Raw genomic sequence first — 23203 nt, 5'->3', positions numbered from 1 at the left:
GTACTGTGGTCGGATAGCATTTTCCAGCAACTTCAGTAAGGTTGATTAGGTAGTGATGAATCTGAAATATTTTGGCATTGTTGGATTGAGTTTTCTGATATAGGCTTAACAGAGTACGTATCTTCTCCTGTTGAAAAAGTCTGTTTGGAGACAAACAATTAAACAGACTAGAAGCCATTATAATGGATCTATGAGTGTCTCTGAAGGTCTTTCTCTCTCTCAGTCTAGTATGGACTTTGGCTTCGCTAGGTCAGAATTCAAAAATACCTTTTGACTGCGTCTGATTCTGACTTTTTGAAATTTGATCGGACGCTTGAATATACTACGATGTCCCCTATAGGGACAGCGGTCTTCTATTATTTTGGTAGAATTTATTTCTTCTTAGGTTATTCATCTTAGGGGAACGCCAAGACCTGGAACTTGTGGAAATTGTTACCTATAATGGCTGCTGTATAAATGGTTATTGAGTTTGTTAACCTAGTGATTAGGTAGATCCACTGAAAATCCGGATCACATAGTTCAGGAGCATGAACTACATATTTCTGCTTCAATGATGCACTTATTGATGCCCTAAGAACTTAGGCGAGATTACAACCTTCTTTATTTTCCATCTTGGGACGTCAGAATTGGTTTGACGTTGAAGAACGGGGACATTTGGAATGTCATTAGAAAAGAATGTTGTTTCAGGGTTGAAACCCAATATGCACTCCACAGACACCAAAATAATGACGTTATTTCTCTCCTCTCGTATCGCTTTCATTTATAAATTTCAATCCAGTAGAGCCACGATTTTGCAACAGTGACTCCTGAAGTTGGTGCAGCTGGACACGGCAGTTAAAGTATCCGCAATGTGGATGGTAGAAATATGAAGCTAGTTGGTCAACCAGCTGGCAGCGGCAACAGGCATCTATGTATTCACAGCTGGAAGAAAATAGATTGACCTTATGTTAATCAGGGAAGCATTGAGTCGCAGAGGATTAAAGAGGTAAAAGGTACACAAGGATTCAAATTCAGTCAAAGACGCGAGGAATTTTTGTTTCGCAACGTGGCTTAAGAAGCTCCCTTGCATCATTGAAGTCTCTGTACGTGATGGGATGTGATGAAAGTACGAGGGGTGGTCAAAAAGTTCTGAGAACAGGGCATATACATGTGTTAATAAATTATAGAATGGGTTATTTTTATAGCTTAATGTCTTCTAAGGTATCACGAAAAAATTTGCATCTCCATGTCTTATGCAGTTTATAAAATTCAAATTTTTACGTTGGTAAGTGGAAAAGAATGAATATCTAGAAAATTGGGCATCTTTCAATAATCAAAATTTTGATCAAAGGGAGCAGAATTGTTAAAGAAATCCATGACAGAATGATTGGGGTGTGTGGAGAAGTGTCACCCAGTTATGCTGTTGCAAGATGGTCGGCAGAGTTCAAAAGAGGACAGGAGTCAGTTGAAGATGATCCAAGGTCTCGTCAGCCACCTAAAGAAATCACTAAAATAGTTGGCATCGTTGAAAAAAAAATGTAATATTAATTCTCGCTAATCCAGAGAGATTATTATCTCGCGATGAAACTTGGCTATATTTTCATGGTCCCGAATCCAAATTAGAAAGCTTGCAGTGGAAGCAGAAGGGATCTCCAACCACTAAAAATTTTTGGGCCGAACCATCAGCTGAACCAGTGCTGGCCACAATTTTCTGGGAAACAAAAGGATTGTTGTTAAAGTGATGAAGAGCTAAAAGCAGCTGTTGAAGCCTAGTTTGGTGCCTGAAGAATTTTTGCAGATTAAATACAATAAGTGTATTGAACTTTGGGGTGAATACATCGAAAAATAAAAATAAAAAATTGGACCTATGTTTTTTATACTTCCTTTTCGGACTTCGTGACCACCCTTTTGGTCATGTCACGCACTTGAATACAATCCTCCTGTCTTTGTCTATTTGTTTAAATTTTTATGGTGGATATTTTATGGTGGAGAGGGCGCTGACTCTAGCATGTATACCAATGCTAGAAGTATAGTAAATAAATTTGATGAATTTGAAGTGTTGGTCAAGACATCAAAGGCGGATATTGTTGGGATAGCAGAGACGTGGGGTCACACAGATATAAGGAATGCAGAACTGGAATTTGGGGAGTACAATGTGTACAGAAAGGATAGACAGGACAGAAAGGGAGGGGGTGTTATGCTGTTAATTAAGAAAAACATAAAATCAGAAGTGCATCCAGTTGATATAGATGGACAGTGCACTGTTGAGTCAGTTTGGTGTGACATAAGCACTGCAAAAGCAAAAATAAGAGTAGGAGTGTGTTATAGGCCTAATGACTCGAATGAGTACAATGAACAATTGAACAGAGAAATATAGTGGGCCAGTAAATCAGAATGTCTTATAATGGGGGATTTTAACTTCCCAGATATTGACTGGAACTTGTGGGTTGGTCACTCACCAACACTAGTCAGACTTTTGTGGATTTATTGGATGATTGTTTTCTGCAGCAGCATGTTCGAGAGGCAACCAGAGAAAGTAATACTCTTGATCTGGTTATCAGCAGTGATCATTCGTGTATTAAGAATTTGCAGATAAAGGAACCACTAGGTGGCAGTGATCACAGTGTGCTGAAGTGGGATTTACTAAAAGAGGTAACTACCGTCAGGGGTAAAGGAAAGGGTTTTTGCTTCCGTAAAGGGGAGTACAGTGGTCTCAGACAGTTTTTAAATTCTGTACAGTGGGATCAACTGACGATGTTACAAACAGTAAATTCTAAGTGGGAAGCATTCAAGGAATTAATCGTGGAAGCTACTAGACTTTTCATACCGATTAAGAAATATTGTTCAAGGTTTAGGCCTAAATGGTTATCAAATGAACTAATGAGACTCGTGACAGAGAAGAAAAATGCATGGGATGCATATAAATTATCAGGCGACGCAGAAGCCTGTAGCAGATATAAGCTAGTCTGTAATCAGATCACAAAGGAGGTTCGGCAGGCAAAGGCGGATTACGAGAAATCTTTGGCAAAAGATGCTAAGAAAAACAGCAAGGATTTCTTTACTTATATAAACTCTAAAAGGAAGGGGCTGAATATGATTGGTCCACTTGACATCGATGGTTCGACTGTTGATGATCCTGCTCAGATAGCAAACAAACTGAATGAGTATTTTGCATCTACATACAGACGTGAGGAATCATTACAGTTTGAAAATGGAAGAAGGTTATCAAATTGTAGCAGTGTGCTTAATGATTTTGTAATAACTGAGAGCAAAGTGGAGGAGAAATTGTTGAAGTTAAACATAAGAAAGGCACCTGGGGCGGATGGGATCTATCCAGTTATATTAAAGGAGGCGGCAAAGCAACTAAGCAAACCCTTAGCCATAATTATGAGAGCATCCTTGGATTCAGGGGAGGTTCCCACGGACTGGAGATGTGCAAATGTATCCCCAATTCACAAAGGAGGTTCGAAGGGTAACACGAATAATTACAGACCAGTTAGTTTAACTTCTGTTCCGGGTAAAATAATGGAGGCACTGGTTAAAGATGCATTGCAGGATCATCTAGACAAGACTGCAGCAATAATTCAGACACAGCATGGGTTTGTTAAGGGAAAGTCTTGTCTGACAATTTTGATTGGTTATTATGATGTGGTCACAAAGGAACTGGATGCAAAAAATAATTTTGATATCATATACTTGGATTTCAGGAAAGCTTTTGACACTGTTGCGCATGGAAGACTACTGTACAAATTGGAGCAGAATGGTATTAAGGGCAAGTTGCTACAATGGATAAAAGGATGGTTAAGTGGGAGAAGACAGAGGGTGGTAATCAATGGGTGCTGCTCTTCGTGGACTAATGTTATTAGTGGAGTCCCACAGGGTTCGGTGTTGGGGCCACTGTTGTTTTGTATATTTATCAATGATATTGATGAAGGTATATCAGGCTTAATGTCGAAGTTTGCAGATGACACGAAGGTTGGCAGGGTTGTTAATGACAGTAATGGCAGTGTGCTACTGCAACAGGGTCTAGATAATTTGGGCAGATGGGCTAAGAAGTGGCAACTGAAGTTTAACCTTGACACATGCAAAGTACTGCATATGGGTAGAAGTAACCCCAGAGAAACGTACCAACTGTGTGTACTACACTTAAGGTGGTAGAAAATGAAAAAGACCTGGGAGTAATTGTGCAGTCAGATATGAAGTTTTCTGAGCAATGTAGACAGGCTGCTAGGGCAGGTCATGGGGTTTTGTCAATGATATATAGGAATTTTGCTAGCAGGGAAAAGGAGGTGATTGTCCCTCTGTATAAGGCAATGGTCAGGCCACGCCTTGAGTACTGCGTACAGGTCTGGAGGCCTCATTTTAGGAAGGATGTAGATTTGCTTGAGCGTGTACAGAGAAGAGCAACACGATTGGTGAGGGGAATGAAGGGATCCTCTTACCAAGAGAGGCTTAAGTTCTGCAAATTGCAGTGGCTGGAGACTAGGCACCTGCGTGGTGATCTGATTGAGGTCTATAAGGCCTTGAATGGGTTAAGCACGCTGAATTCTGATGGGATCCTCCCACTTGTTCAGAATACGAACCTACGGGGACATAAGTTCAAATTAAGAAAGGACAGATGTAGAATAGATGTGCGGAAATTTGCCTTTAGCCAGCGGGTGGTTAATTGCTGGAACAAACTTCCATCTGTCGTTGTGGAAGTTGATAGGTTAAATAAATTTAAGGAGGAACTGGACAGGCAATTGGAGGGTATGGTGTGATTTTTTTTTTTTTTTTTTTTTGGCTGATGCTGCATAAGCTCCTACACTGCTTTCTTGCATCAAGTGCCACTACTACTACTACTACTACTACTATTTTTGATACCGGATGTGCCAAAGATGAACTGAAATCGTCTTTAATCATTCTCAGAGAGGCAACTCTGATAGATTCACTCCTTCCGAAGAATTTATCCGGCCCTCATGTTCTGGTGTTTGTTTGGGTACCCTAGAATCCGTATGACGGCTGTGTGTTCCGCTATCGATTGGGGCAACATCATCCAAATTTCCTAAGATCTCACCCATTTTGAATAGAAATTAGACTGGGTGGATCAACCAGTCTCATGCAGCCCGACTCCCCGAGTTTCTCGAGTTTCCGGGAGAAATAAACGCGCCACCCTCGCCTGAGACCAACTAACTCAGCCACGTTGTCAGAAAGCCTCATAAGAATTCCTCCCGTCATTGACTGGACTCGAACTCAGGTCTTTTAAACCGGTGTGGGAAGGACGGAGATCCTACCAACTGTGCTCCTCACGAGGGTACCACTAGATGTCTGAAGACGGCCGTAGGGATATGCAGTCATACTGCTTGCAAGGTTTTCTACTGTGTTGGATTAGATGATGGTTGCTTGTCCATACGCCTCACTTCCGTTCCATTCAAAACATCCTACAGGTGTTCAATTAGATTGAGATCAGGCGAATTTGGAGGCCAATCAAGATGGGTGGTATCTTCACTGTATTCCTCGAACCACTCGTGCACCGTGTGGGTCCGATGACATGGTGCATTATCGTCTTGAAAGATCCCGTTTCTGTGGTCTCCTAAGAGCTGGAGGTTGACTTCACCAGTGAACCGTTCACTCATGCGCACCAGAGATCCTAGTTCTTGCCAGTAAAACATGCTTCATATTAAGCAACCACCGCCATCTTCCCGGATAGTGGGCAATCATGTGCGATGGGTCCATGGACTAGTGTTGCTTGCGTCGTCTGCTGTGGAAGCACATATTCTGAGTATCCGGCATATAGTCATTTGGGATATTGTTCTTGTATTGTATTGCGACGTCAGCTGTTGCACAGTGACCTGCCTTTGAGCCCGTACAACGCGCTGAACCCTTTGCTCATTACGGGCATCTGTCTCGAGCAATCCTGTACAGTTCTGTCAGCGGGAGGTGGTTTGACCCGTTCGACACCATTCTTTGTACACATTTTCCGATATGAAAGCACCCATTTTATACTGCGAGCTATGTGGCATAGTCCATTAAGGATAGGGTGGTCATAATTCAGTGTCACTGAATGTATATGTTTTTGAAATGAACTTAGACTGATTCTAACGTTATCTCATAACACAACAAACATACACGCAAATCGCATACCTCGTCACTTATGAACACCCTTGTAATTTACAGTGGGAGGGTAGCGTTCTGGACATTTTGGATAACCTTGAACTTGTCATGAATTAAATTCAAATGTCATATAAAAAATGAATTCAAATTATGTTTCAAAGAAAAACATGAATGCAACTTAACTTCTGGTGTATATTAAATGACGTTGGCCTAAGGATTTTGTATTTTTGCCAACTCCAGAATGCCAGAAGTTGACCAAACTCCAGGGAGCTCAATGATTTTGTAATAACTGAGAGGAAAGTGAGGAGAAATTGTTGAAGATAAACATAAAAAAGGCACCTGGGGTGATTGGGATCTATCCAATTATATTAAAGGAGGCAACAAAGGAAGTAAGCAAACCCTTAGCCATAATTATGAAAGCTTCTTTGGACTCAGTGGAGGTACCCACAGACTGGAGAAGTGCAAATGTGACCCCAATTCACAAAGGAGGATCAAAGGGTGACACGAGTAATTATAGACCTGTGAGTTTAACTTCTGTTCCAAGGAAATTAATGGAGGCACTGGTTAAAGAAACACTGCAGGATCATTTAGACAAGACTTCATTTATAGCTCAGACACAGCATGGTTTTGTTAAGGGGAAGTCTTGCCTGGCCAATTTTATTGAATACTATGATGTGGTCACAAAGGAACCAAAAATAATTTTGATATCATATACTTGGATCTTAGAAAGGCCTTTGATACTGTTGCACATTGAAGACTGCTGCACAAATTGGAGCAGTATGGTATTAAGGGCAATTTACTGCAATCGATAAGGGGATCATTGAGTGGGAGAAGACAGAGAGTGGTAATAATGAACGCTACTCTTCATGGACTAATATTATTAGTGGAGTCCCACAGGAATCGGTGTTGGGCCCATTGTTGTTTTGTCTATTTATCAATGATATTGATGAAGGTATATTAGGCTTAGTGTCGAATTTTGCAGATGATACAGAGGTTGGGATGGTTTTTGATGAGAGTAATGGCAGTGTGCTACTGCAACAGGATCTAGAAAATTTGGGCAGATGGTCTGAGAAATGTCGACTGAAGTTTAACATTGACAAATGCAAAGTACTGCATATGGGTAGAAGTAACCCCAGAGAAACGTACCAACTGTGTGGTACTACACTTAAGGTGGTAGAAAATGAAAAAGACCTGGGAGCAATTGTGCAGTCAGATATGAAGTTTTCTGAGCAATGCAGACGGGCTGCTAGGGCAGGTCGTGGGGTTTTGTCAATGATATACAGGAATTTTTCTAGCAGGGATAAGGAGGTGATTATCCAATTCCATAACGCAATGGTCAGGCCACGCCTTGAGTACTGCATACAGGTCTGGAGGCCTCATTTTAGGAAGGATGTAGATTTGCTTGAGCGTGTACAGAGAACGGCAACAAGATTGGCGAGGGGAACAAAGGGGTGCGCTTATGAAGAAAGGCTTACGGTCTGGAAATTGCAGTGTTTGGGGACTAGGCACCTGCGAGGCCATCTGATTGAGTTGTTTAACGCTTTGAATGGTTTCAGCAATGTCAATGCTGATGGGATTCTTCCTCCTGCCCAGATTAATCGCGTGAAGGGACATAATTTTTGGCTGATGCTCTATAAGCTTGCTTTCTTGCACCATCTGCCTCTATAATCTATAACTCTATTAACAAGATTGCATTCATTAAAAGTACGAAAACCTTTTTATAAAATTCATATCGACTTTTGCAATCTAAATTCAAATAAGCCAACATTAGACTTTAAAATCAGAGATGGATCAGTTATCTCCCAAGTCAACTGATTAAACCAAAGTTTTATTGTAAAACCGGAAGTACAATCCAAAACTGAGTAGTGGCAAATGACGCATGGAGCATGCTTACAGAACACCAGCAGAAAAAAAAAAAAAAACATCACCCACCATTGACACCAAATACTCTCTCTCTCCATCCCATCAAATAATATGTCAACTCCTTCCTTAAATTTATTCAAACTACCCACTTCCAACAATCAATTACTTTCTGGCTGAAAGCAAAGCCCATCAATCCTGTCTGAATTCGAGTTTAGGTCCCTTTGGGTGCGTTGTCTGAGAAAGAGTTAAAATACCATCATAATTAAGTTTATTTAATCCATTTAAACACTTCAATAGTGTCTCCTGGCCTGGTTTCCAAAAAGTTGCAGAACCGTAGTCCTTTGTGGCAAGATTGTCCCTTTGTGTTCTTCAATAATCTGGTTGCTCTTCTCTTCCAATAATCTTTCTTAAAATGAGGCCTCCAGACTTGTATGCAGTACTCAAGGTGTGGCCTGACAATTGCTTAAACAAAAGGGGCAATCAGCTTCTTGTCCCTGCTTGGCCAGTGCCCTACGGAGAGGGCGGAGGCCCAGCAGGCCCCGCGGACCCAGTTTTTACCACAACGATTGAGACATGTTTTTAGGTTGTGGTGAATGATTGTATTAAAAATGGAACTCAGTTATCCTCGAAGACGTGGGTTTCCACTGATGGGAATTATCCTTTTTTTTTTATTATTATTATTTGAATACGAAAATAACTGTTCACGCTAAAAGCATTACAAATTGTAATTACAGTTATAAACAACAAAATAAACAAGCAAAAAAAAATATAAATTAAAATTTCGGGATGTTCTATTAAAATCTGAATAAATCACAGTCGACCCCACCGCATCTGACTTTTTCGAGGAGTTTCTCCTGGAGGAAGAGGAGCGCATACATCAAAATTAATGATTATTTAAATAAACGTAAATTTTTGAAGTATTCCTTGGCGTGTTGCATGCTCTGCTCATAAATAATTTCAGCGATGTTTTATGGAGCGGGGCGGCTGTTTACAACTTCCACCGATTTCAACCCAGGCGCTTTTTGTGTGTTTAAACTGAATGTGTTCTAAGGCTTGTTTGCAGCATCAAAAACCGGAGAATAATTCTGAATGGGGGTGCCTAAAATGAAGTACAACTCCTGCGTCTATATATTTTTCTGCGCTAAGACAACAAAGGCTGTGAGGCATCTGTTTATTATGTCTGTCAATTATCTATGGTCATGTTGCCTGTTTTACTGGATAAAAAAACCTGAGTTTCCAGAGGAAAGATTCAGTGTAACCCTCATCCATAAAGATTTCTCCTGTCTTGAAGGAATTCGAACCCGGGCTTTCTACATCGTGTGAAAGGACAGCAGCTGTACCAATTTTTGTAAGTTGCGTGTGTTCTGAAGTCGATTTTCTGTTTGTTGGATGAAAAACTAGAGTTTTCGGGAGAAAAAACCATGCCACTCTCGCCTGAGACCGATTAACTCAGCTACTTTGTGAAAAAGGCCCATCCTCACGTCATCAACTGGACTGGAACTGAATTCTTTTCCACTGGGGAGAGGGAGAACAGCGATTAACTCAGCCACTTTGTGAAAAGGACCCATAAAAGTCCCTCGACTCATTGAGAGGATTCGAAGTCAAATTTTTCATCCAGTATGGAAGATGGTGATTTATCCACTGTGACACCCGCGAGTGCATTAAGGTGTAGGAAATGAAAAAGTGCACTGGCCAGTCGAGATGAGTGATATTTTCACACCACTGAACAAACAGGACAAACATTTTTCTTTCGAATTGAGATTTTTCATCCCTCAAAACAAATTCCGAGCACTGACAACGACCATATAACAATAACCTTAACTCTAATTCTAAACACGGGCATTTACATGAAAACCCATTACGAGTGACAAGATTCAGACATTCATCAAACATCCTTCAATAACATTGGACGATGCCAAAGCAAATTCCATCTTCTGCAACTCATTAAGGTCATAAACTGCAGGTCACGGGTTCGCCGAGGTGTGCCGCGATTTCATTATACTCTTAGAAGTGGGAAGAACCCGTGAGTTATTGTGCGTCTGCTGAAGAGACCAAACAGTGTCTCACGGTTCGTCAGCGTGGTTATTGAAGTCTCGCAACCAACAATTTGACGCTCTATTTAGCCAGCGTTCATCTACCTCATTATAATTACCACCAAACACTAGATGAAAGCTGGTGCTCTGAAGAATGACAAATTTTCTCCAACGGATGTTAATTACATCGCACGCGGAAGATGATCATTTAGAAGCATTGTGACGCATTTCCTTTGCCTACAATGAGTTGGTTGACTTAAATGGTAATTAGTGTCTTTGGCTCTTCCTAATGAATAATATTAAGAGCGCTCATTCCTCCAAAGTAAGTGGAACATTGGAAAATTGCGGGACTTTGTGCAAGTGTCATTATTCTGTTAGCGGGTTGATTTGGCACGAGTCTGACCTGCCTCCTCCTCCCCCACCTTCGTGGTAGACTCGTCCTCTTCGTCCCAAGTCTGTACGTCATTATTAAGAACAGATTACAGTAACGTTAGGGGCTCGCGATGGCTGATCACTTAATGGGTCTAGAGCCATTAAAGACATCGGTAAGAAGCTGCAATGGACGTACAATTTGTGGTTGGCAGCCATTAGTAGAAAAGTGGCTTTGATACCGGCCCTTATCGGACCTTTAGTTTGGCTTATCGGAACTCACCTAAGTACCTTGATAAGAACATTAGCCTTAATCCTTTCTTATTACTTTTTTGCGCGTCTTCCTCGTGCTATCTGCGTTTAGGAAGAGAAACGCGACACTAGTTGACTGGACTGGAAGATGTTTGCTTTTAAGAGTAAGAAAAAAGACAAAAGAAAAACAAGAAAACCCAAGAGAAAACTTTGGTCTAAATACTGGCTTCCATCAAGTCGTTTTTTTATTCCCCTTTCGCTGAAACCAACTAATTGAGCGCCATCTAACGGGGAAAGTAACTAACTTAATGATGCGCGTTAAAGTACATCAAGAATTTTTTTTTTTAACTTGCCTATTTGTATATGACAAAGACTTTCTGTTTTCATGTAATCATGTATATTACTGTATATTTTGTACATTATTGTTTATTTAACCCTGTAAAAGTCTCGGGTCGAGCACGAATGTACCCTTGTTTATTGTACATTGTGTTCCTCGCACCTTAGTCTGTATTCACACCCTTCTGGCACAGAGCCGTCCCGGGGTGACCCAAGGTTTCTTGGGAAATAAACTGATTTTAATAATAATAATAATAAAAAAAACGTTTATACTTAAGATGGTGGACGCTTAAGATTAAGAGTTTGTCTTTTAAGTTTATATCTTCGATGATTGTAATTGTCTTTGCAGCTGTCTAGAGGATGCTCCCTAAGGACTCCTTCGTGGACCATCTCTAACCAACCCAGCGCATCCAAGTATGAGAACAGGAGAAACTCCCTCAGGAACTACAACTCAACATTGGAACAGTGATCAGCCACAAGGAGACAGAGGCGCAATTGTCACACACCACCCCTGTCAGAGTCCGTGCGTCTACAGAATTGGGATTTACGGATGGAGGAAGAGATGTTTGTACGCGTTGGTGGTCCTGCTGATGGTGATGGTCATCATAAACATTGCCCTAACAACGTGGATTATAAGGGTGCTGGATTTTTCCATGGTAATTATAATCTGCTTTAACTTTATAATCTGAATTTTCTTAAACAATGCTGACTTAAGATTAAAAAAAATTGCGCGTGCACCCTGTGTGCACAAAAGATGTTTTATTTTATGTGAAAACATCTTGGACGACGAAAGAAAATCACTCCGAACAGCTAGAATCGATTTAACGTTTTATGCTCACGCCCGCTACTTACTCCACGGATCAACATTAGTGACTGAGTTAGCGTCATTTCCGGTTCGCATATTCGTTACCAATCGGTTTTACTTCAATCTGAAATATTTAGTATGAACGATGTAACTTTTTATGCACACGCTCGTTACTTACGCTACCGATTCAACGTTAGTGACTGATTAGCGTCATTTCCGTCTCGCATTTTCGTTACCAATCGGTTTTTAGTTCAGTACGAAACATTTAGTATACACGATGTAACGTTATATGTACATGCATGCTACATACTCTACTGAATCAACTTTTGTGACTGAGTTAGCGTTATTTCCGTCTCGCATTTTCGTTACCAATCGGTTTTACTTCAGTTCAAAATATTTAGTATGAACGATGTAACGTTTTATGCTAACGCCCGCTACTTATTCTACAAAATCAATGTTAGTGACTGAATTAACGTCATTTCTGTCTCGCATTTTCGTTACCAATCGGTTTTACCTCAATCCGAAACTTTAGTATGAACGATGTAACGCTTTATGCTCACGTCCGCTACTTACTCCACGGATCAACTTTAATGACTGAGTTAGTGTCATTTTCGGCTCGCATTTTCGTTAGCAATCGGTTTTATTTCAGTTGAAAATATTTAATATGAATGATAACGTTTTATGCTCACGCCCGCTACTCATTCCACGGAATCAACGTTAGTGACTGAGTTGGCATCATTAAGAATGTGACTTATTTCAGTCTCGCATTTTCGTTACCAATCGGTGTCACTTCAGTTTGAAATATTTAGTATGAGTGATGTAACGTTTTATGCTCACGCTCGCTACTTACTCTCCCGAATCAACGTTAGTGACTGAGTTAGCATCATTAAGAATGCGGCGTCATTTTCGTCCCGCATTTTCGTTACTTATCGGTTTTATTTCAGTCCGAAATATATAGTATGAAAGATGTAACATTTTATGCTCACGTCGCTACTCACTCTACCAAATCAACGTTAGTGACTGAATTAGCGTCATTTCCATCTCGCATTTTCGTTACCAATCGGTTTTACTTCAGTCGGAAACAATTAGCATGAACGATGTAACGTCTTATGCACACGCCCGCTACTTACTCTCCCCAATCAACATTAGTGACTGAGTTAGCGTCATTAAGGACGTGACGTCATTTCCGTCACCAATCGGTGTTACTTCAGTCCAAAAAACTCAGTAGGTGCCGCCAAAGATGTTTTCACATCATAAATTCTTTGCTTTTCAATCCCTAATTCAACTAAGTATCTTCTAATTCTCTGACTGTTGCGCAATGTTCTTTCAGGAAGGCATGGGGCGTTTACGAGTTTTAGCTGGCGGACTGAAACTAGAAGGTGATGCTGAGTTCCTACAAGGTCTCTATGCAGCAGAAATATGTTCAAGAGCGGTAAGAATTCATTATTTTTTTAAAAAAATTAATTTCTAAAAATAAAAGCAACCATAATTCGTTGGTAATCAATTATAATGTTAATGTACTAGGGAAAGAAAAGCCTCGTTAGTAATTGTTAGCCGCCTGCTGTTTTTCTCTCTACTATAGCTGTTAGTCAAAAGCTAGCGAACGCGCGAGCACCCAGCTGTATTCGAAATCTAATGCAGACGAAACTGACACGTAGGACAAGGAACGAGGGTACCGGCATTTCGAAAATTGACGCATGCGCAGTGACATCGGCGCATGCGCAGTGTCTGCAAAGTGAAGTGCGGTTTCGTGCGAATCGTTAAGCATTTAAGGATGCGGTTGGGATTATATGACTGTCAAAGGAACCAATCTTCTTGGATATACAATGGCGCAGCTATGAATCCTTGTTGGCCAAGTAATGTTAAAGAAAAATAGCTGTTACGCAAATGAATGTAATTATCTCGTCCTGTTCTAAAGGACCTTGGTGACATTTAAGTGAAATTCTTAGTAATTACCGGGTTCGCTTCTCTTTGACTACACTTCATTAATTGTTTCAAGGAGTTGCAGTAAGTCTTGATCAATCACCAACGCATGCAAGAAAAAGAGATCATTAAAATTAGAGAATAGCCACAATTGCCTTGGCGGTTAATCAAGGATAGGAAGCATCCCCCCATCCCCCCCCCTGTTTGTCCAGGTCACCGAACGAAACGAGGGAATTCTTTAAAGAAGACGCCGGAATCTGTAACTGCTACAATGAATCGTATTGGTGAGTTAATTAGCAAAGAGTGTTTGCAATGGATTCGCTGGAGGGGAGGAAGTGGATGGGGGAATAAGCGCTGGAGGGTTAGACACGTGTAACGCGAGGTTGTGTTACAAGAATACAGAACATAAACATGAGGTGGTGTCTGTTCATAGACTGGCTGGAGGCAGATATCAGCGATTTAATTTATTTTCCTCTTCTTTTCTTTTATAGGAACAACCTCTTAAGTTGGAGTCTTCCAATAATATTACAATTAATGCTAGGAATAGTGAGGGGGTCATAACGAACAGGCTGTTTGTAGGTAAGTAGGGTTTTTGTCTTTGATATTAAGAATTATTCGTTTGGAATAAGTCGCTTTATTTTCTTTCTTATAACCCCTTTCTCTTTTCTACTAAATGATAAAAGGATTTGCAAGGTGGAAAGTAAAGGATATCGAGGACGGGGAATAACTTTCCCATTGAGCAAATGGAAGACTTTTCAAATCAACCCTTTGCTCCATGGGAAAGTTGTTCCCCGTCCTCGGTATAGTCTAAAATGTCATCGGTGTACTTCTGAAACGGAAAGAAATCAGTTTTATTTGAAACAATAACAACGGTTTATGTGACGTTGTTTGTCTTCATATGCACGTTTAGCTGTGTACAACACAGTTGTAGGAGGGCAGTTTGTGTTGTTTCCCCCCCTAATTTATACCCGTTTTATTTTAGTCTGTTTTATTGTTATTTTTATTCCAATGAAATCTGTTTACTTTAATTTCAGAAGTAACACCGATGATGTTTTTAGAATAATCGAGGAGGGGGAACAACTTTCTCATTGCCACGAAAAGCAGTCGCTTATGCAACATTTAAACTTAGTTCAATTTTAAGATGATTTTTTTTTTTTGTAATAAAACATACATGAAAATTTTTTATCCATCAAACAGTGGTTAAAGTGCTATTGTTGTGCTAAAAAATCCATTCTTCTCTAGTCCTCTCTAGCAATAAGAATAATTATGGTTGCAGTACTGGAATATCGATTACCGTATTTACTCGCATAATTTCTCCAACATTGCTGCTTGAATAAAGGTGAATAAAACTATAATTAACCAGCTGCCTTTCTCCTAAAAGTTGTGGCCTCAGCCGGGAAATGCTCTTCAACAGTCTTTGAAGAACTCCTCCACGTAGAACGCAGCATTCGCTATGTTCCATTTAGGTAAAAATTCCTTGTGAATCACACCCTCTTTGGAGAACATGATCAGCATCGTCTTGATATTGGAGTTCTGTAAAAGAAACATTTTGGGCCTTGGTAATGATTTTGAAGTCCACTGCATGCTCTGATGCTCTGTCCCTGGGTCGAACCTAAACACCCAACCCTCATCTCCAGTTACAGTTGAGGAAATTAGGATTGTCTTGAACAGTCTGCATGAATCCTTTGCATGATGACACTCTTCGTTGCTGCTGCTTATCTGTGAGGTTGTGCACCACAAATTTTGAACAGTTCTTCTTTTTCCCTAAATCTTCAGGTAGAATTTGACTAATCGCTCCTTAATCATATCCAACTCATCAACCATCATTCCACGGGCCCCTTCATGACCTCTTGCCACAATTTTGCAACTCTATCCTCATGTCTGGAGGTTTACAGAAGTCACTTCTTGGCCCATCGCGAACATCCTCACGTCTATCTTGAACCGCTTGTACCATTCACTTGCAATCTGTCAGCCTACTGGACAATCTCTGTACCATCATCTATTGGAGGAAGTTTGAACTACAACATACCACTTCCGTTTATTTTCAAACTCACTGAACATGACCGCAACAGCACCAGTCCAGGAATTTTATTGCTACACCTCGTATTAATAAAGAAAAATAAAAAAGAAGCTTTGTTCCAGCTATTGACAATAAAATCTACCATCTTCAAGAATATCGTAAGAAGTACCAAAAATATCCGCCAGGTGGACAAATGGCATATAGAGAAGGGAAAATTTTCATGCTTACGTCTGCTGCTTCAGCTTAACCCTAAAGTTAACGCATTTTGATATGTTAAGGCTAGGAACCTGAAGGCCTAACCCAATATGACTGATAAAGCTGGTACTTTATTTCTGCATGATGCTGCACCGCCACATGTCCATAGAGGTTACATTTTTCTCTCTATCTTTGTTGATATATTTTTTAAAATTGATTTTTTAAATCTAAGCAGCCATCTTGTTTATTGATGAGCTCGTATTTAGGATATTAATATTTTAAGATTTATTTTTAACTTGGTAACTCATTAAGATTTGGTATGAAAAACAAGAGTCAATTTTAAGTTGTTATGCATTGCAGAACCACTGGATTGGAGAGTCAGAGCACGTCCCCAATGCAAGGGGGATTACATGTTAATTAAGTGGGGTTGATAGTTTTGGGCATCATCGGGGGAAACAAGAATTGAAAGTGAACATCATTTCACGCTTGGATTACGTCACTAACGAGAGTCTTCTGTCTCTTTCCATCAGGTCATTCCTTAGTAGAGTCGATAGCGGAACAGCTTACCGTTAGGAACCCCCAAGGTCAAATACTTTTTCACGTCGACAGTAAAGAAATTGTTGTTTCCGCCGACAGGTTGAGGGTCACAGGTGAGTTAATTTTTACATCCTGGTAACTGGGTCAAGAAAAAAAAAAGTTAATGATACATTTGAATTGCGTCATCATGATGTAATACTCGTCAACAACTTTTTTCTTATGTAATGAACATTAGATGATGCCATTTTGATGACATAATACTAACTTTTCATTTTGATGACGTAATACCAAATTCGATTATATGATTTTGATGACGCAATGCACGTAACCATGTCGTAATACGTGCATTGTTATATTGACTAGCAACTTAATTTTTTTTGGAGAAAAAAAAACAAATTAGGATGCTTGAAAATTGACATGATGCAATTTTGATGATCAAGCACCACATTTTGCGATGATGCAATTTTGATGATGTAACATCACATTGTGATGATACTATTTCGATGCTCTAGCAGCACATTTTTTGTTGATGCAATGTCGATGATGTAGCTGTACATTGTGATGATGTACTTCTGATGACATAATGCAACTTTTGATGACGGTATTACCAAATTTGATGACGTTAATTTTATGATGTAATACCACATTTGATGACGCAATGTCACATAATCACGTCATAATACTTGTATTGTTATATTAACGAACAGTTTATAAATTTTTTTTTGGAGAAACAATGAACCAGAGATGACAGGAAAACATTGAAGGATGCTTGAAAGGGAATGAAAATTTGAAATTATCCAGCGAGGAACTATGTTGTCTATAAAATATGGATATAGTTGCCAGTAACGCAAATTCTATGATGTAACACCACATTTTGCGATGATGCAATTTCGACGATGTTACACTACATTGTGATGATGCTCTTTAGATGATGTAACATCATATTGTAATTATGCAAATTTGATGAACTAGCACCACATTTTGTGATTATGCATTTGATGATTTAACACCACATTGAGATGATGCAACATCGCATTGTGATGATTCTTTTTCGATGATGTAACATCACGTTGGGATGATGCTATTTGTGTGAGTTCACACCACAGTGGGATGATGCCATTTTGATGATGTAGCAGCACATTTTGTGAAGATACAATTTCGATGATGTAATATCACACTGTGATGATGCAATTTCGATGATTAACATCACACTGTGATGATGCAATTTCGACGGTGTAGCACCACACTGCGATGATGCAATTTCGGTGGTCTACCACCACGCTTTATTATGATGCAATTTCGGTGGTCTATCACCACGCTTTATTATGATGCAAGTTTGATGATTCAATGTCACATTTTGATGATTCAATGCCACATTTTGATTATGTAACACAATAATGCGATGATGCAGCACCGCATTCTGATGATGCTTTTTCGATGAACTAGCATCGCATCGATCCAATTTTGATGACGTAACACCGATTGTTTGATGATGTAATTTCGATGACGCAACACCGGATCACATGACATGGTTTTATGCTATACTAACAATTCAGCTGTGGAAAAGTCAGGAATGACTTAGGAAAACTTTGAAGGACGCTCAAAAGGGCACGGAAATTCGAAAAGAAATTATCCAGCGAGCAGTTATGTCGCCTGTAAAAAAAAAAAACTGGATTTCGTTGCCGACCTATTCCAGATGTCACGCAAAGCTCCGGGTAATTGGCAACTCTAACCAAAAGCCAACGCCCTGTCCACACTCGGGAATACGACTCTTCTCTTGAGGGTATCAACTCGGGACGGAGCTACAATTACCATCATAACGAACGCTAGGAAAGTAGGTAGGAGCGACAATTGAAACCCCCCAACACAACTACATTTATTTTCGCCGCGCAGCAGTATCGATGTTAGGAATTCACAAAACGCACCAACTTTTATTAGATCGCCTCCCCTCTTTTGTCGCTTTCTCCAAGTCGCAGGAAGTGTGTGAAGGGGGAACGAAGGAGGGGAAAGGGGGTTGAATAAAACTGGAGAATGTATTCGTGTACGTTTTTGCGCATACAACAGCCGGCCCTATCGCTGAAGGCTATCAGCAGAAGGTACATAGCTGCAGATGGCTTTTGTCACCATTGGAGGCAACGTACAGCCTGCAATTTCATCCTACGAGAAGAGAGAGAGAGAAGATGCAAGAGCTTTTTTAGAATGAAATGGCTCGCCGACTCTCTTCATGTGGAAATTGTAAGCTCGGAGAAACCAGCGGCGGTGAGAAAGGTCGTAAACTCCGCCATTAGGCTTGTTAGCTGCTTGTTTCACAAATTGAATCGGTCCTATTACGCAGCCTGTTGGATACAAGACTTTTCGGAGAATGTACATGGGGGCTGATGGTTCCCCGGTGCTTTACACTTTGTAATACCAGCGCGTGCGCACACGAACACACACACACATACGTACAAGCGAGCGAGCGATGTTTTGCGGCTGAAATGCAAATTTCACGTTCTTTTATGACTCGCTTTTCATGGGGTGTCGGCACGTTTTATTGGGTGCTGAAATAAAAAAGTGGATTTACAACGAAGGGGGGACAAGAGTCGTGTTAAGGGCAGTTTTTAAGCGCTTCTGCTTTTATCTACTAGTATTTCTACTCTTTAAAACGAAATTTTTGGATTTTAAAACATGATCGGAAGATCGAAGATTATTGCGTCACCATATGAAATTATTGCGTCATCGTACGTAATAGTTTTAAATACTGAACTCGGCAGGTGAATTAATTTTTAATTAAGGAATCTGCCTTTCCTCCTGTATTTAAGGACTGATTTTAAACGCTTCTGAATTTAATTTAGTAGTATTTCTAGATTTTTATAAATTTTGGAATTTTAAAATGTAACGCAAGATCGAAAATCATTACGTCATCACAATGTGCTGAAATACAAAAGTGGATTTGAAGTGAAGGATTGAAAGGAGTTGTTTTAAGGGCCGTTTTAAAACGCTTCTGTTTTTATTTAGTAGTATTTATAGTCTTTAAAAATAAATTTTGGAATTTTAAAATAGGACGTACAAGATCGAAGATTACTGCGTCATCATATGTAATAATTTTAAATACTAAATGAATTAATTCACTACGTGAATTAATATTTAATTATGGAATTCGTTTTTCCACCTGTATTTAAGGGCAGCTTTCTTTTAAACGCTTCGGATTTTAATTCAGTAGTATGTCTGCATTTTTATAAATTTTGAAATTTTAAAATATGACGCAAGATGGAAAATTATTACGTCATCACAATTTAATATTTTTAAATATAAATTTGGAACGTGAATTAATTTTTTTAATTATTAAACTGTGAAAACTGTTAATTCATTTAAAATTTTACAATTTATTTGCTTTTTTTCTCTTTCAGGGGCAGGTGGCGTCCATTTTAAAGGGTCAGTTCAGACTCCGGTACTCAGTGCAGATCCCTTTCAGCAACTAAGGTAAGACTCTCACGTTTATTATCATTTTAATTGTTTACTAAATAAATAAAAAATAAAATAAATAATACAAAAAAATCAATAAATAAAAAAAATTTTAATTGTTTACTGGACGCCAAATGGTGGTTCTCCTAATAAGATAAAAAACTAGAAGTCGCACGAAACAGATTAATTTAGACATCCGCTGTATTTAATTGGCCATCTTAATTCAATTACTGATAATAAAAGCCAAGAAATAAGTCAAAAGAGACTTATATTTATACGTTGAAGTATGCTTCTGGCTTTTTTCTTTTCTTTTTTTTTTTAAAATGCTCTCTAATTCGTTGTAATGTAAATAGCAGCATCATGTGTTGCTAACGCAGATCGACAAACCGTAACGACCTTGGCAGATATAATCCAGCGCCATCTGGCGGACGACCACGGAAACTTTACTAAATCCATTTAGTTTTCTCTTATTTTTTCTCCTTTTATTTTCTTCTTTCCAATTTAAAAGAAGGTCGAATGCAAATTTCGGTAAAGATAAATGGTCCGACAATTTCTGAAGGAGTCGTGTACGTGTAGAAGGACGTTGGAACCACTTTCGCCTTTCACCCAAACGATGTCAGCCAGCCATATTTAGTCATCAACACCCTCAGACACATTTTGAGAGCGATCTTTCAATTTGGGAAGATATGCGAAGATGAAGGCAATGATTGGTCTCAAATGAGGCGTGCACCTGGCTCGCTTGGGTGAGATTTCGTACTGCAAAGTATTCCGAACTTACTAACAATTCTACTTATAGCGCAGAAAGGAACATTGTGGCCCCGACAAGCCATAATTATTAAGCGTTTTTGGGGAGGGAGGGAGGGGGGGACATTCAGAAAGCCACACATTAACTTTAGTACATCTCTGTATTCATCGAGTAATCATTCTATAGTCATGCAGTATTAAATATCTGGTTTTGCGCAATATACACCTCTAAAACTGAAATTATACACTACCCTGACAAAATATTAGACGACATTACTGCTTTTGTGTTGTTCCTTACTTTTAACCACGAGTGTAGTTGTCAAACACTTTGCTTTTGTATATGAAAGTAAAGAAAAAAATTTAAATTAAAGCTACCATCCTTTTATGTGTAGATTAGAATCTCCAACAAGACGGTTGCATGTGAAGGCACCAGAGGGCGTTGGTATCGAATCTCGGGCTGGAGACATCAGCGCTACATGCATGAAGGATATGAAATTGCAATCAAAGGAAGGAGTGGTGAGTAACGTTAAAAATTAGCTCCGCTAGAGGGCGCGAGTGAAGCGAAATATACGTTTTATAATTATTAATATCCGATTATAATAATTAAATTATTTTTACTTTTCTATGTGTGCTATATTTGCAGATCTGGATCGACTCCGAACGTGTCGAGTTTAAAAATCTAAGGACGGCAATTCCAACCACTAGAGGGCGCACTTATCCGGGAATCTATCAGCTTTGCGTGTGTGAAAATGGAAGGTTTTTCCTGTCCCCTTCTGAGAGCCAATGTCAAGCGGATAGCATCGTATGTAGATAACGCCTGATCCCTGTGCCAATGAAATACCTCAGTTACCAACAGATGTCCTTGCTGTAGCCATGAATTGTCGCACAAAAGAAAGTACTAAAGAAACTCGCTAAAAATCTTGAATAACAACAAGCTTCGTCCTTGTTCAAACTTCTGTGAGCTTTTTCGATGAACTTGCGGAGGACAATGGTAGAATACGGTTTCTTGTTGCTGAGTCAAATCTACAGCACTGTTAGCAGATACAAAATAAACACAGCCATACTTTATCGATGGAAGCAAAGAGTAGCCAATTTTAACCTACAACCGTTGGATCAATTTAACCTAGTCACTGTTAATTTTCTTATGTATCCTTAAAATAGTAAATTTGTATTTTTATAGAAAAGAAACGTGTTTCTGATTTATTTTAGAAGATGGTCACTCCATAATTTGACTCCTTAGTATACATAAAACTCCTGAAAATCTAAATATACATAATCATTAAACTAGTGTCACTCATAATTTGACACCTTAGTATATATAAAACTCCTGACAATCTAAATATGTATAATAATTAAACTAAAAACTTCAAAGAGGCTTTAACCGCACAACCAAACTTACAAGGGCTGTTCATAAAGTAGTGGCAATACTCAAAATATAATTTGCATTTTTATAGAAAAGAAAACTGTCCTTGATTCGGTTTAGAAAGTGGTGTCGCTCCATAATTTTACTCCTTAGTATATATAACGCTCCTGAAAATCTAAATATACATAATAATCAAACTTAAAACTTCAAAAAGGCTTTAACTGCAAAACGAGACTTACAAGGGCTGTCATAAAGTAGTGGCAATCCTCAAAATATAAATTTGTATTTTTATAGAAAAGGGTTTTTGATTCGTTTTAGGAAATGGTGGCACGCCATAATTTTACCTCTTTGTATACATAAAGCTTCTGATAATCTAAATATACATGATCATTAAACTGAAAACTTAAAAAAAGGCTTTAACTGCACAAACCATATAACGAGGGAAGTTCATCAAGTAGTGGCAACTCTTCAAAATATAAATTTGTATTTTATAGAAAAGTGTTCTTGGTTCATTTTAGTTCATATATAATCTTGGTTCATATATAAAACTCCTAAAAATCTAAATATACACAATAATTAAACTGAAAACTTCAAAAAGGCTTTAACAACATAGCGAAACTTACAAGGGCTGTTCATAAAGTAGTGACAATTCTTTGAAATATAAATTTGTATTTTTATAGAAAAGTTTTTGATTCGTTTTGGAAAATGGTGTCACTCCATAATTTTATCCCTTAGTACATATAAAACTCTTGACAATCTAAATATACATGATCATTAAACTTAAATTATGAGGGCTGTTACTAAAGTAATGGCAATGTGGTTGCTACAAAAAACTTTTTTTTTACAAGTATTTGGTAGTTGTATTCTCTTCCACTGCCAGATACTTGTTAAAATCTTCACAGAACTTTTGTTGAGGTAGTATACATCTAATTCTACTTATCAGAAATATTTTTACAGGCAGAAGATTCGTGCTATGACATTTTAAAATAATGTTTGCACTTTATGAACTTCGGCTATCTATTTAAACCCTCGTTTTTTTGTGGCCAGCTGATTTTAAACTATTGAATATTGCAATTATCTCTGTTCTCAATAGACTCACCTCCTGTACCACGAGTTGCCTAATTATTGCACTACTCGCAAACTTCCAGTGTGGATTTGGACCGGGGCGTTGCACATAAGACGCACTGCAGAGGATCATCTCTGCAGTCTACCTTCAAATACTACCTACTAATAGCAATAGATGTCGC

The 23203-nt window shown here is 39.0% G+C and overlaps 1 protein-coding gene across 2 annotated transcripts in view; it reads left to right on the top strand.

Annotated features, from left to right (window-relative positions):
- Nucleotides 1-21714, top strand: part of LOC150079640 (delta-sarcoglycan-like) — a 64142-nt gene extending 42428 nt beyond the window's left edge. Inside the window, exons 2-8 of one of the 2 annotated variants that reach the window (XM_090382442.1) lie at nucleotides 11275-11581; nucleotides 13061-13162; nucleotides 14145-14232; nucleotides 16399-16518; nucleotides 19795-19867; nucleotides 20986-21109; nucleotides 21237-21714. In XM_090382442.1, the coding sequence (XP_090238568.1) occupies nucleotides 11342-11581; nucleotides 13061-13162; nucleotides 14145-14232; nucleotides 16399-16518; nucleotides 19795-19867; nucleotides 20986-21109; nucleotides 21237-21407 (918 nt within the window). In that variant the 5' untranslated portion in view covers nucleotides 11275-11341 and the 3' untranslated portion in view covers nucleotides 21408-21714. The remainder of the gene's footprint in view (nucleotides 1-11274; nucleotides 11582-13060; nucleotides 13163-14144; nucleotides 14233-16398; nucleotides 16519-19794; nucleotides 19868-20985; nucleotides 21110-21236) is intronic. The other variant, XM_090382444.1, reaches the window with a different exon arrangement.
- Nucleotides 21715-23203: the final 1489 nt, after the last annotated feature.

Source organism: Mastigoproctus giganteus, chromosome 10 (assembly GCF_048544385.1).
Source record: "Mastigoproctus giganteus isolate SK-2022 chromosome 10, ASM4854438v1, whole genome shotgun sequence".
Lineage (NCBI taxonomy): Eukaryota > Metazoa > Arthropoda > Arachnida > Uropygi > Thelyphonidae > Mastigoproctus > Mastigoproctus giganteus.
This window is presented reverse-complemented; position numbering and strand designations above follow the sequence as displayed.